The sequence below is a fragment of the Lolium perenne genome, chromosome 4 (genome assembly GCF_019359855.2).
Source record: "Lolium perenne isolate Kyuss_39 chromosome 4, Kyuss_2.0, whole genome shotgun sequence".
In the NCBI taxonomy this organism is placed as follows: Eukaryota; Viridiplantae; Streptophyta; class Magnoliopsida; order Poales; family Poaceae; genus Lolium; species Lolium perenne.
Window position 1 is genome coordinate 373,193,036 of NC_067247.2, and position 15,688 is coordinate 373,208,723.

At 41.4% G+C, this 15,688-nt stretch overlaps 1 protein-coding gene across 1 annotated transcript; it reads left to right on the top strand.

The window, feature by feature from the left end:
- Positions 1-2,834: 2,834 nt before the first annotated feature.
- Positions 2,835-5,324, top strand: LOC127324037 (uncharacterized). The gene is made up of 3 exons (XM_051352137.1): positions 2,835-2,961; positions 3,322-3,363; positions 4,828-5,324. Exons 1-3 carry the CDS (start codon positions 2,835-2,837, stop codon positions 5,322-5,324), a joined length of 666 nt encoding a protein of 221 aa, XP_051208097.1.
- Positions 5,325-15,688: the final 10,364 nt, after the last annotated feature.

Genomic DNA, 15,688 nt, shown 5'->3' on the forward strand with positions numbered 1-15,688 from the left:
AGATGGTTTGCCATGTGTTCTTCAGTTTGGAGCACGGCAAAGCGGAGAGGGTTTGCCGTGTGTTCTGCAGTTTGGAGCACGGCAAATCCCCAATTGTTTGCCGTGTGTTCTTCAGTTCGGAACACGGCAAAGCTTGATACTTTGCTGTGTGTTGTTGCCTATGCGCACGGTAAAGTTCCTGTCTGGGTCCCCAGACTGCACAGAACCTTGCCACCTGTCCACTTTGCTGTGTTCAGGCACACGGCAAAGACCATTTTGCATCTTTGCCGTGCCTGCACACACGGCAAAGGCCTATCTGTTTTTCCATTTTTGGCTTATTTCTCTTTGATCCATACATTTCAAATACAAATAAACAGTAATAACCCAATAGACAAGCTCCATAATATGCATATAGTCCATAACATACATATAATCCATAGTCCATAACACAAAATCCTTCGCAACATATAGTTTATAACACAAATACGAAAGCAACATAATACAAGTCCATAGAAACATAGAGTCGAAACATATAGTTTCTAACACAAGTTAACATAGAGACCATCAAGGGAAGCTCCACATGTAGACCACAACGGCGAAGATAAGCGTTCTTCATGCATATCCTACACGTTTGCAAGCAATATGGTAAGTTTAAGCAAATACAAAAAAAAATGTACAAGATATATGGTCAAGTTCCAAAATGCACATGAGAGTAATTCAAGTGGCTAACATGAAACGAGAACATTCTACAAGTGGCTCACGTGAGAGTAATTCAAAATCGAAAGTTCAATCTCTATGTCTACACTTTTACAAGTATAACGAAGCAAAATGGTCATGTTCAAGCTCTATGTCTAAATTTTCACAAGTACTATGAAGCAATATGGACAAGTTTAAATTCTATGTATAAATTGGCAAGCAACAAGGACAAGTAAATTCGATGGCATGCAATTGTACAAGTGACTCCCACGAGAGTAAATTCGAATTACAAGTTCTAGTCTTGTGTCTAAGTTCACATATAACGAAGCCTCGCGAAGGTTTCACATTTTTCTAATTTTTCATGACTTAATTGTGCTAAAAACAGAGCCCACATCGCATGAACCGACGTGGGGGGGGGGGGCTTCGAAACGCTCGAGACTGGGAGAAACCACACATAAAATGACACATCATGGTCCTAAAAATGATTTTCTCAAAGAATATGGAGCTAGCAAAAATGGATCCTTAGTACACGAACTACCCTTGACGGTGGCGGCGTTGATTTCAGCCACAAAATTGCACCTAGGCCGGAAGGGGAAGCCGATGATACTAGTGGACGTACGGTTCACGCATTGATGAGGAGGCATCTCGACGGCAACGGAAAAGAAGCTTCAGTGGTGGTGTCGAAGAGAAATGGAGGGAGACATGGCTATACAGTGATGTAGGGGCTCAAAGGGGAAGAAAAAACAATGAGAAGAAAGAAAATTGAAGGAAAACGCTCTTCGCCGTGCGCCATCGTAAAACACACGGCAAAGGACCACCTTTGCCGTGTATTTCTCACCAAACACACGGCAAAGGGCCACCTTTGCCGTGTGTTTTACGCTGGCGCACGGCAAAATAAAGGCGCGAAATTTCTTCCACGCGGAAAATATTGGGCGGGAAGAAACGGCGCGCGCGAAAAGGAAGAAGTTGACGTGACCCTAATTCTTTGCCGTGTGTCTGGTAGAGGACACACGGCAATGTCGCGCTGCTGTAACGGTTCCGTTAACTGCGGAAGGCGGTGACACGTGGCTGGGCTCTTTGCCGTGCTCTTATGTTTGCCATGTGTTTGTTTCTTTCTTTACCGTGGTCACTTCTTTGCCGTGTGTTCATTTCTTTCTTTGCCGTATTGATTTCTTTGCCGTGTGTTTTTTCCCCATGTTACCGTGTACTTTTCGTTTGCCGTGTTCCTAGTTTCTCGGGACACGGCAAAGGACTTCTTTGCCGTGTTCCGCGTTGTCTGGCGCACGGCAAAGATTCGAAGACACGGCAATGCCAGATTTTCCCGTAGTGCTGTGAGATTGGACGAGATCCGGCTATGGCTTGGGCAGAGGTCTGCGCGGCCTGGGTGCCACTGGCCACAACCATGCGTTCAGGAAAGTGCTATGTTCGCATACAATAATCAGAAAGAAAACTTCAACAAGTATGCACCTTTATTCAAGATCCGTGATGTTTGTGTTGCTCTGCCAGATTGATGAACCATGCTGAGGAAAGTCACCTGCCTGTATTCTGTAGAATAACGCAGAGCTATGGCTGCAGGAGACGCTGGCGTCGACGACAGCGGCTCCATCGACTAGAAGACATAGTGGAAAACTGGAAATCCATGAAGAAGAGTTGAGCTCGGTGCGACGCTGGCAGCAGCTCCGGCAATCACAAGATAAAGCAAGAAGCTGTGAAGGAGCTGCCGAAGGCATGCCAGCGATGGCGCTAACAGCTCCAGCGAACAGAAGTCAGAGTTGAAAGTCATGAAGGAGCTGGGCTTGCAGCGTTCGCCGTTCAAGCGTGTAACATGTACGTCTTGATTCCTCTGAAGATTTGTTGAAGGCAGAAGTCAAGAAGTGATCCTCGATCTCAGATGGTCGCTCATCCAGCAACAATAGAAGCACGACTTGGACTTGGCGGCGGTAGGGGCGAGCGGATATGGGGATTCAGGCTTCGTGCATTCTCCTACAAAGGTTCCTTCAAAACCACCGATGAGCTCGACAACAATGGTGACACCTTTGACGATCTCAGCGACCGCAAAGTGCGTAGCGTACAATGCATTGCCAAGCATATACATAAGGATCCACGGGGAAAAGCAAAGTGGGAAAACTCGATAGCAACTAGGCGAGAATTAAACGACAATGTCTGAAGATTATGCGGCCAGTAGGATCGACAATAAGCATATTAAGGGCAAACTAGCAAAGAACAACGGCAGTACGGATTTGGCAACCAGCACCTCCAGGGCAGTTTGCACCAGTTGGGACTCAGGTGAGTTTCATTAGGGTCCAATGCCATGAACTAAATATTCATACGGACTAAAGTCGACTCAAACAGGTTCGGTTATTTTCTTGAGGTAGCATGTGGCGCATGCATTGTGCATCCAGATGATCTGGCAAATGCATAAAAACATTTTTTGCAAGTTGCAGACGAGGATAGCACCGTTAACACATAAATTTCTGATAGCGCGAGATAAATATCCGAATAACAAGTAAGTGATCATGCAGAGCTTAATTTCTACTTGAAAGATTCATTAAATAAATTTTTGTAATTAAATCGGTAGGGATGATAATATTTACATCCCTTATGCTAATCCAGTAGAACTAATGTATTCATTGTTAACACCTTCAGACCTAGATATCGTCGATATCATTGGCCCAAATGCTGATACCGGTAAGTATTTTTAAACCATAAATTGCTTGACATGGCATAAAATAAATGTTGCCGACTCACCTCGCGCTCAGCAATAGTATGTACATATCCTATTGAAATAAAACTTAGGATGTCTCAGCAATACCATTTAGACATCACTACTGTTGGTCCTAAGAAATAGATTGGGGATATATTATGTGACAGAATTAGAAATGCACATATATTGTTCAATGTGAAGTGGCAATGGGTTCTATATTTCCTAAAAGTTTATACATAATAACTATTATATTTTTAGGAACACCAAGGTAGTACATCATAGATGCGCACACATCATAACACAGACAAAAAAATACAATTCAACAAAACATATGCGACCTATTTGAGGTTGGATCACTTATGTTCCTCATGAAATAGCAAGTATATAGTACATACATCACACATTACCACATGCTCACAAAATGATAATCCAACTTATCATTAAATCTCAGGCCCCACTCTAATCTGATTTCATATAAATTAATAATTTTAAAATATTGGCAAATTTAAATTGAAATAAACATGATGGAAATGGTATAAATCTGTAACCTATCCGCGCAAATGCGCGGGCAAACCTGCTAGTTATTGTATTATGGCAACCAGGAGGAACCTAATGGTTTCTTTAAATTTTGAAGACCTGCGTGTGTATTCATCATGTAATAACTTTATTCCAAGTAGTTGTTATAGTTGCTATTAGTGATGGACAACCATGTAGCGGCGCTATCGACCTTAACGCCATGCTGGTAATGATGGAGATCATGTCCGTGCTTTGGAGATGGAGATCAAAAGCACAAGAAGAAAGGCCATGTCATATCACATATTATGAATTGCATGTGATGTTAATCATTTATGCATCTTATATTGCTTAGATCGCGACGGTAGCACTACAAGATGATCCCTCTCACTAAATATCAAGATAATAAAGTGTTCGTCCTTAGTATGCACCGTTGCTAAGACTCGTCGTTTTGAAGCATCACGTGATGATCGGGTGTTATAGATTCTACGTGTGCATACAACGGGTGCAAGCTAGATTTGCACATGCGAATACTAAGGTTAAATTTGACGAGCCTAGCATATACAAACATGACCTCGGAACATGGAATACCGAAAGGGCAAGCATGAGTCATATGAATGATATGATGAACATGTTGATTGTTCGCCTTTGAAGCTACATCTTCTCTCGTGAAGATCGGACTTGGTGTAGTGGGTTTGGTTCGTGTAATCACTAAGGCAACGCGAGGGATGTTGTTTAAGTGGGAGTTCACCTATTTAATTTAAGAATTAAAAATTGAACTCAATTTATCATAAACTTAGTCTAACTGTTTGCAAATGTTGTAGATCATGGCGGCCCTACAATCAACTTTAATTCTTTCCTAGAGAAAGAAAAGCTGAAAAACAATGGGAGCAACTTTACAGACTGATTCCGTGACATGAGGATTGTTCTCACAGTTAGACAACTTCTCTATGTGCTTGATGCACCGCTAGGTGACCTACCTACAGAAACTGCTCTCGATGAGGTTAAAAATGTTTACCTCACTCGGAAGAACCAATATTCCATAGTTCAGTGTGCCATCCTCTACGGTTTAGAATCAGAGCTTCAGAAGTATTTTGAGAACCACGACCCTTTTGATATTATCCATGAGCTCAAAATGATATTTGAATTTCATGTGGATGGGGAAAGATATGAAGTCCTTGAACAGTTCTTTGGCTGTAAGATGGAAGAGGGTAGCTCTGTTAGCGAGAATGTGCTCAAAATGTATGGGCATGTGAAGAAGCTCCAAGATTTGGGAATAACGATTCCTAATGCGTTGGGGATTCATCGTGTCCTCCAATCAGTACCACCTAGTTACAAGAATTTCGTGATAAACTACAACATATTCATATTCTGCAACATGAGGATTGTTCTCACAGTTAGACAACTGCTCTATGTGCTTGATGCACCGTGATGACCCACAAGTATAGGGGGTGTATCGTAGTACTTTCGATAAATAAGAGTGTCGAACCCAACGAGGAGCGAAGGTGTTGACAAGCAGTTTCGATGAAGAATTCACTGTAAATGCTCACAGATAAGTATTCAGGGGGTTTTGATATAGCAGATAAATAAAATACAAGTAAGTAAAATGCAGGAATAATAATTGCAGCAAGTGGCCCACTCCTTTTTAGCACAAAGGACAAGCCGGTTTGTTTACTTATGATGACCAAACGTTCTTTAGGACACACGGGAATTTAGTCTAGTGCTTTCGCTTCATATAGTTGATTAATCTTCATTGTTTTGATAAGTGTTGTGTGGGTGAACCTATGCTAATGCACCGCCCTTCCTAGGACTAATACATACTTGTGATTAAACCCCTTGCAAGCATCCGCAAATACAAGAAAGTAATTAAGATAAATCTAACCACAGCCTTAAACTACGAGATCTGCTATCCCTCATGCATCGATATACCAACGGGGGTTCAGGTTCTTTGTCACTCCGGCAACCCCACAATTAGCAAACGAATGCAAGATGCATTCCCCTAGGCCCATAAAGGTGAAGTATCATGTAGTCGACGTTCACATGACACCACTAGAAGAATAACACCACAACTTAAATATCAAACCATTAAATATTACTCAACATAGTTCACTACTAACATTTAGACTTCACCCATGTCCTCAAGAACTAAACGAACTACTCACAAGACATCATATGGAACATGATCAGAGGTGATATGATGATGAATAACAATCTGAACATAAACCTTGATTCAATGGTTTCACTCAATAGCATCAATAACAAGGAGTAATCAACACCGGGAGAGTTTCCCCTATGAAATAATCAAGATTCAACCCTAGATGTTACGGCGGAGACGAGGTGCAGCGGTGGAGATGATGGTGTCGGCGGTGGAGATGATGATGATGATGATCCCAATGAAGTCCAGCTCGATGGCGGTGACGATGGCGACGATTTCCCCCTCCGGGAGGGAATTTCCCCGGCAGATTTCAGCCTGCCGGAGAGCTCTTTTCTCTCTGGTGTTTTCCGCCCCGCAGAGGCGGCTGCGACTATCCTCGATGTTCCCCCGCACCTTAGGGTTTTCGGGAGATGAAGTACGCGAAGGGGAGATGGCCGAGGGGGGTCGTGGGCCCCCTCCTCACATGGCGGCGTGCCAGGCCAGGGTGGCCGCGCTAGCCTATGGGGGGGCCATGGTGGCCCTCCTCGGCCTCCCCTTTTGGCTGGCTCCGTCAATTGGTAAAATAGGAACTTCGGTATATTTTCCGTCAATTGTTGATCTTCAGAAATATTGTATCCTGACGGTGCTTTTTCCAGCAGAATTCTGACTCCGGTGAGTAATTCTCCAATAATCATGAAACATGCAAAATAGGTGAAATAACATAAGTATCATCTCTAAATATGAAATATATCAATGAATAACAGTAAATTATGATATAAAATAGTGATGCAAAATGGACGTATCAACTCCCCCAAGCGAAATTGAACTCAGTAAACAAGACCACATGTTTATGGAGTGAAGAGTCGATAAATGGCATACGGACAAAAAGCATCACATTAATTCACACAAGACATTCTAGTGAACAACTTCCTCATATAACTCAACTTGAAACAAGTAGAGGGAAATCACAAATAAAGGTGCATAGGAAATCATAATTGGTGATGGCAAACTTCGTTGTTGGTCAAAGAACAATTAACAGATTGGACTTATCTTTCAAGCATACATAACCTTCAAAGTCATATTTATTCAGATAAAATTTGTACTAAACAAGGAAGAATAAAAGACATGATTACATAGATCACAATATAAATGGTTGGATCACAACAACTCAATTGCTTGCTTGAGATAGAGGGAAATAGGTTTAGTGACTCAACAGAAAAGTAAAGATAGGCCCTTCGCAGAGGGAAGCAGGGATTAAATCATGTGCTAGAGCTTTTCAAGTTTTGAAATCCTATAGAGAGCATAAAAGTAAAGTTTTGAGAGGTGTTTGTTGTTGTCAACGAATGGTAGTGGGCACTCTAACCCCCTTGCCAAACAGACTTTCAAAGAGCGGCTCCCATGAAGGACGTTATCTCTACCAACAAGGTAGATCATACCTCTTCTCTTTTGTTTACACATGTACTTTAGTTTTATTTATGGATGATACTCCCCCCAACCTTTGCTTTCACAAGCCATGGCTAACCGAATCCTCGGGTGCCTTCCAACATTTCGCATACCATGGAGGAGTGTCTATTTGCAAAATTAAGTTGCTTACTGATGAATCAGGGCAAAACATGTGAAGAGAATTATTAATGAAAGTTAATTAATTGGGGCTGGGAACCCGTTGCCAGCTCTTTTTGCAACATTATTGGATAAGAGGATGTGCCACTAGTCCATTGGTGAAAGTCTGCCCAACAAGATTGAAAGATAAAACACCACATACTTCCTCATGAGCTATAAAACATTGACACAAATAAGATATAATAACTTTTTGAATTGTTTAAAGGTAGCACATGAAGTATTTACTTGGAATGGCAAAGAAATACCACATAGTAGGTAGTTATGGTGGACACAAATGGCATAGGTTTGGTTTATGGTTTTGGATGCACGAGAAGCATTCCCTCTCAGTACAGGCCTTTGGCTAGCAAGGTTGGTTAGGAAGCATAAGAGTTGAGGGAAACAAACAAATATACATGTGATAGAAACAATCATGCATCTTCCTTGTAAGCACAAACAATTTCAACTTCAGAATACTAAGCTCATTAGCTAACAAGAAAGAAAGATAATGAAATAATATATCTACATGTATTTCCTTCTTTTCTACTTAAGCTACAAAGTATTGTTGCTGTTGACCAATGCTAAGTTTGCCAAAACCAAATAGATTTACTTGATGCTCCCAAAGTGATACCAATACTAACAACAAGATCAATCATATAACAGAAATTGCGAACTAGAATAAGGTGTGCAAAAAGTAAATGATAGAACTTCTCATTAATTTTCCATAACGATAACTCACACCAAGGGATACATAGATAACCAACTAAAAGAGAGATACTTCCACATTGCAAACCATCTTATATGATAACTTCCCTACTCATGATATGACACTACTTGACAGTAAAAAGGTAAAAGATAGTGATGATGTGATACTGCGGCACTCCCCCCAAGCTTGGAACAAACCAAGGGGGCGACAATACCAGTGATGAATTACTCCTTCGGTGGTGATGATGAATTCTTCCCGTCATCAGACTTCCAAGGAAGAGGCTCTCCATCAACAAACGACATCTTGGTCTCAGGAATCCTGAAACTAGCAGCATAGCTTATGTGTTTAAACCTATTTTCATACTCACAATTTTGATTCTGAACGTCATAAAGTTGCGCTTGGAGTTTGTTGGTAGTGTTGTGAAGCGAGAGGATATCATCCCACAGCTTTGCAGTCTCCTTCTTGTGTTCATCAATAAGTTCAGACACAATTTTGTGGAAGATGTCCACTTCACGTTCAGCCATCTTCTTGTAGGTGAAGATCTCTTGTTCTAGTTTCTCCATCCTGTCCTCCAGACTTCCTTCTCCTTTAGGACCCCGGACATCTTCAATCTGCAAATCTCCATCTACGAGCAGCAATTCCTTGGGATGCATCTTCAGCTTGTTCATGTACGGGTTGACGATGTTCTCAAAGAAGCTGTCCTTCGGAGTTCCCGATGAAGACATGGTGGCTCTAGATCAAAAACAAATCCTGGCAGAAAACAACTCGAAACAAAACACAACGAGAAAACGATATACGGACCTCGGGGGGTCCGGGGGATTATATAGCAAAAAATTTCACGACAGAAGGAAAGCACCAGGTCGAACCAGAGTGGGAGAGGGACTCCGAGGAGCCATCCCCATATGGCGGCGCGGCCATGGTGGGGCCCGCGCCACCATGTGGGGACATGCCCTCGTGCGTCTCCTCCGCTCCGATTCGATCTCGTAATTTTTCATATTTTCTAAAAATAGCAATAACATTGTTCGGAAAGTTAAACGCGGACTTTTTATTACCAAAACTGTTACCTATTCAAAGTCGAACTCTGCAGAACTATCAATTTGATCTTTGATGAAAGTTTCCGGAGTCACCACTCGAATAACATCAACATCTTCATTATAAGAATCTCCAAAAATATAATGCTTGAGTCTTTGTCCATTCACCACTTGTGTGGCATCACCTTTCAGAGAACCAATTTTTATTGCCCCTGAACGATACACCTCCATAATGAAATATGGTCCTTCCCATTTTGAGAGTAATTTCCCTGCAACAAAATCTGAGACGAGTGTTGACGCGTAAAGCACACGCTCGTTGGGAACCCCAAGTGGAAGGTGTGATGCGTACAGCAGCAAGTTTCCCTCAGTAAGAAACCAAGGTTTATCGAACCAGTAGGAGATGAAGGCCACGTGAAGGTTGTTGGTGGAGGAGTGTAGTGCGGTGCAACACCAGGGATTCAGGCGCCAACGTGGAACCTGCACAACACAATCAAAATACTTTGCCCCAACTTAACAGTGAGGTTGTCAATTGCTGTCCAGGACTGGTGCGTGGTTGACGAGGGAGGAAATCTCTGTGTGTAGCTTTTTGTTCCCCGGCAACGGCGCCAGAAAAGTGCTTGATGTCTACGCGCGCTTCTATTCCTGTAGACAGTGTTGGGCCTCCAAGAGCAGAGGTTTGTAGAACAGCAGCAAGTTTCCCTTAAGTGAATCACCCAAGGTTTATCGAACTCAGGGAGGAAGAGGTCAAAGATATCCCTCTCAAGCAACCCTGCAACCACAATACAAGAAGTCTCTTGTGTCCCCAACACACCTAATACACTTGTCAGATGTATAGGTGCACTAGTTCAGCGAAGAGATAGTGAAATACAGGTGGTATGAATGAATATGAGCAGTAGCAACGGCGCCAGAAAAGTGCTTGCCAGCGTGCAGTTGATGTGGGAGATATTGCAGGAAGTAAAGATGCACTAAAACAGTAAACAAGCGATGATTGCAGTATTTGGAAACAAGGCCTAGGGATCATACTTTCACTAGTGGACACTCTCAACATTGATCACATAATAAAACCACTCTACACTCTCTTGTTGGATGATGAACACCACTAGCTGTGTAGGGCTACAAGAGCACCTCAATGCCGGAGTTAACAAGCTCCACAACATTCGATATTCATATTTAATTAACCTTAGAATGCATGATAGATCAACACAATTATACCAAGTACTAACATAGCATGCACACTGTCACCTTCATACTATGAAAGGAGGAATAGATCACATTAATACCATCATAGTAATAGTTAACTTCATAATCTACAAGAGATCATAATCATAAACTACGCCAAGTACTACATGATGCACACACTGTCACCATTACATCATGAAGGAGGAATAGAGTACTTTAATAACATCACTAGAGTAGCACATAGATGAATAGTGATACAAAACTCATATGAATCTCAATCATGTAAGGCAGCTCATGAGGTCATTGTACTGAAGTACATAGGAGAGAGATTAACCACATAGCTACCGGTACAGCCCTTAGCCTCGATGGAGAACTACTCCCTCCTCATGGGAGACAGCAACGTTGATGAAGATGGCGGTGGTGTCGATGGAGATGCCTTCCGGGGGCACTTCCCCGTCCCGGCAGCGTGCCGGAACAGAGACTCCTGTCCCCCAGATCTTGGCTTCGCGATGGCGGCGGCTCTGGATGGTTTCTTGTACCGTGGCTTATTCGTCTCGAAGATTTAGGCCAGGAACCTTTAAATAGGCGAAGAGGCGGAGTCAGAGGGCTGACGAGGCGGCGACACACTAGGGTGGCGCGACTAGGGCCTGGGCCGCGCCACCTGCATGTGTGGGCCCCCTGTGGCCCCTCTCTGATGGCTCTCGGGTGTTCTGGAAGCTTCGTGGAATTCTAAGATGCTGGGCGTTGATTTCGTCTGATTCCGAGAATATTTCCTTACTAGGATTTCTGAAACCAAAAACAGCAGAAAGCAGCAACTGGCCCTTTGGCATCTCGTCAATAGGTTAGTTCCGGAAAATGCATAATAATGACATAAAGTGTGAACAAAACATGTAGGTATTGTCATAAAACAAGCATGGAACATAAGAAATTATCGATACGTCGGAGACGTATCAGCATCCCCAAGCTTAGTTCCTACTCGTCCCGAGTAGGTAAACGATAACAAAGATAATTTCTAAAGTGACATGCTACCAACATGATCTTAATCATACTATTGTAAAGTATATGAGATGAATGCAGCAATTCAAAGCAATGATAAAGACAATGATTAAACAACTGAATCATATAGCAAAGACTTTTCATGAATAGTACTTTCAAGACAAGCATCAATAAGTCTTGCATAAGAGTTAACTCATAAAGCAATATTTTCAAAGTAAGGGTATTGAAGCAACACAAAGGAAGATTAAGTTTCAGCGGTTGCTTTCAACTTGTAACATGTATATCTCATGGATAGTTGTCAACATAAAGCAATATAACAAGTGCAATAGGTAAACATGTAAGAATCAATGCACAGTTAACACAAGTGTTTGCTTCTAAGATGGGAGGAAGTAGGTAAACTGACTCAACAATAAAAGTAGAAGAATGGACCTTCGTAGAGGGAAGCAGGGATAAATCATGTGCTAGAGCTTTTCAAGTTTTGAAATCATATAGAGAGCATAAAAGTAAAGTTTTGAGAGGTGTTTGTTGTTGTCAACGAATGGTAGTGGGTACTCTAACCCCCTTGCCAGGCAGACTTTCAAAGAGCGGCTCCCATGAAGGACGTTATCTCTACCAGCAAGGTAGATCATCCCTCTTCTCTTTTGTTTACACATGTACTTTAGTTTTATTTATGGATGTCACTCCTCCCAACCTTTTCTTTCACAAGCCATGGCTAACCGAATCCTCGGGTGCCTTCCAACAATCTCATACCATGAAGGAGTGTCTATTTGCAAAATTAAGTTGCTTACTGATGAATCAGAGCAAAACATGTGAAGAGAATTATTAATGAAAGTTAATTAATTGGGGGCTGGGAACCCCGCGCCAGCTCTTTTTGCAAAATTATTGGATAAGCGGATGAAGCCACTAGTCCATTGGTGAAAGTTGCCCAACAAGATTGAAAGATAAAACACCACATACTTCCTCATGAGCTATAAAACATTGGCACAAATTAAGAAGCATTTTGAATTGTTTAAAGGTAGCACACGAAGTATTTACTTGGAATGGCAGAAAAATACCATGTAGTAGGTAGGTATGGTGGACACAAATGGCATAGTTTTCGGCTCAAGGATTTTGGATGCACGAGAAGTATTCCCTCTCAATACAAGGCTTAGGCTAGCAAGGTTGTTTGAAGCAAACACAAGTATGAACCGGTACAGCAAAACTTACATAAGAACATATTGCAAGCATTATAAGACTCTACTGCTTGTCTTCCTTGTTGTTCAAACACCTTACTAGAAAATATCTAGACTCTAGAGAGACCAGTCATGCAAACCAAATGTCAGCAAGCTCTATGTATTTCTTCACTAATAGGTGCAAGGTATATGATGCAAGAGCTTAAACATGAGCACAACAATTGCCACGTATCAAATTATTCAAGATATTATACCAATTACCACATGTAGCATTTTCTGTTTCCAACCATATAACAATTAACGAAGCCGGTTTCAACCTTCGCCATGAACATTAAAAGCTAAGAACACATGTGTTCATATGAACCAGCGGAGCGTGTCTCTCTCCCACACAAGGATGAACTTATTCAAACAAAACAAAAATAAACACAAACAGACGCTCCAAGTAAAGTACATAAGATGTGACCGAATAAAAATATAGTTTCAAGAGAAGTGACCTGATAAGTTGTCGATGAAGAAGGGGATGCCTTGGGCATCCCCAAGCTTAGACGCTTGAGTCTTCTTAAAATATGCAGGGATGAACCACGGGGGCATCCCCAAGCTTAGACTTTTCACTCTTCTTGATCATATTGTATCATCCTCCTCTCTTGACCCTTGAAAACTTCCTCCACACCAAACTCGAAACAAACTCATTAGAGGGTTAGTGCATAATCAAAAATTCACATGTTCAGAGGTGACACAATCATTTTTAACACTTCTGGACATTGCACAAAGCTTCTGAAAGTTAATGGAACAAAGAAATCCATCCAACATAGCAAAAGAGGCAATGCGATATAAAAGGCAGAATCTGTCAAAACAGAACAGTCCGTAAAGACGAATTTTTATGGGGCACTAAACTTGCTCAGATGAAAATGCTCAAATTGAATGAAAGTTGCGTACATATCAGAGGATCACGCACGTAAATTGGCATATTTTTCTGAGTTACCTACAGACGGGGCGACTCAATTTCGTGACAGCAAGAAAACTGTTTCTGCGCAGTAATCCAAATCTAGTATCAACTCTACTATCAAAGACTTTACTTGGCACAACAATGCAATAAAATAAAGATAAGGAGAGGTTGCTACAGTAGTAACAACTTCCAAGAAACAAATATAAAACAAAGTACTGTAGTAAAATAAACACATGGGTTATCTCCCAAGAAGTTCTTTCTTTATAGCCATTAAGATGGGCTCAGCAGTTTTAATGATGCACTCGCAAGAAATAGTATTTGAAGCAAAAGAGAGCATCAAGAGGCAAATTCAAAACACATTTAAGCCTGACCCACTTCCTATGAAAAGGAATCTTGTAAATAAACAAGTTCATGAAGAGCAAAGTGACAAGCATAGGAAGATAAAACAAGTGCAGCTTCAAGATTTTCAGCATATAGAGAGGTGTTTTAGTAACATGAAAATTCCTACAACCGTATTTTCCTCTCTCATAATAACTTTCAGTAGTGTCATGAGCAAACTCAACAATATAATTATCACATAAAGCATTCTTATCATGAGTCTCATGCATAAAATTATTACTACTCCCAACATAAGCATAGTCATTCTTGTTAATTGTAGTGGGAGCAAATTCAACAAAGTAGCTATCATTATTATTCTCATCATCAAATATAGGAGGCATAGTATAATCATAATAAAATTTACTCTCCATATTAGGTGGCACCAAAATACCACTATCATTATAATCATCATAAATAGGAGGCAAAGTATCATCAAAGTAAATTTTCTCCTCAATGCTTGGGGGACTAAAAAGATCATGCTCATCAAAACCAGCTTCCCCAAGCTTAGAATTTTCCATAGCATTAGAAATAATAGTATTCAAAGAGTTCATGCTAATAACATTGCTATTTTGCAAACAAAGTTCCATGGGTTTTTTAATTCTCTCTTCAAACACATCATGCTCTAATTCAAGATAAAGTTCATAAAGATCTCTAATTTTTTTGTTGTTTTCCATTAAGCCTAACTAGTGTAAACAAGAAACAAAAAGATGCAATTGCAGGATCTAATGGAAATAGCTTCGAGCACTCACAACGGTACCAGAAAAGTGTTTGGTTACCTGGGACCGGAGTGTGAGTGCCTTTTACCTTTCCTCCCCGGAAACGGCGCCAGAAAATAGCTTGCTGTCCAGGACTGGCGCGTGGTTGACGAGGGAGGAAATCTCTGTGTGTAGCTTTTCATTCCCCGGCAACGGCGCCAGAAAAGTGCTTGATGTCTACGCGCGCTTCTATTCCTGTAGACAGTGTTGGGCCTCCAAGAGCAGAGGTTTGTAGAACAGCAGCAAGTTTCCCTTAAGTGGATCACCCAAGGTTTATCGAACTCAGGGAGGAAGAGGTCAAAGATATCCCTCTCAAGCAACCCTGCAACCACAATACAAGAAGTCTCTTGTGTCCCCAACACACCTAATACACTTGTCAGATGTATAGGTGCACTAGTTCGGCGAAGAGATAGTGAAATACAGGTGGTATGAATGAATATGAGCAGTAGCAACGGCGCCAGAAAAGTGCTTGCTGGCGTGCAGTTGATGTGGGAGATATTGCAGGAAGTAAAGATGCAGTAAAACAGTAAACAATCAATGACTGCAGTATTTGGAAACAAGGCCTAGGGATCATACTTTCACTAGTGGACACTCTCAACATTGATCACATAATAAAACCACTCTACACTCTCTTGTTGGATGATGAACACCACTAGTTGTGTAGGGCTACAAGAGCACCTCAATGCCGGAGTTAACAAGCTCCACAACATTCGATATTCATATTTAATTAACCTTAGAGTGCATGATAGATCAACACAATTATACCAAGTACTAACATAGCATGCACACTGTCACCTTCATACTATGAAAGCAGGAATAGATCACATTAATACCATCATAGTAATAGTTAACTTCATAATCTACAAGAGATCATAATCATAAACTACGCCAAGTACTACATGA

What these genes read in the sequence shown, in the direction of transcription:
- LOC127324037 (XM_051352137.1), top strand. Translation starts at nt 2,835, where the DNA reads ATGTCTGAAGATTATGCGGCCAGTAGGATCGACAATAAGCATATTAAG. An exon ending in TTGCACCAGTTGGGACTCAG is followed by an intron (nt 2,962 to 3,321) that starts GTGAGTTTCATT and finishes TAACACCTTCAG; the next exon opens with ACCTAGATATCGTCGATATC. An exon ending in TGGCCCAAATGCTGATACCG is followed by an intron (nt 3,364 to 4,827) that starts GTAAGTATTTTT and finishes TTGTTCTCACAG; the next exon opens with TTAGACAACTTCTCTATGTG.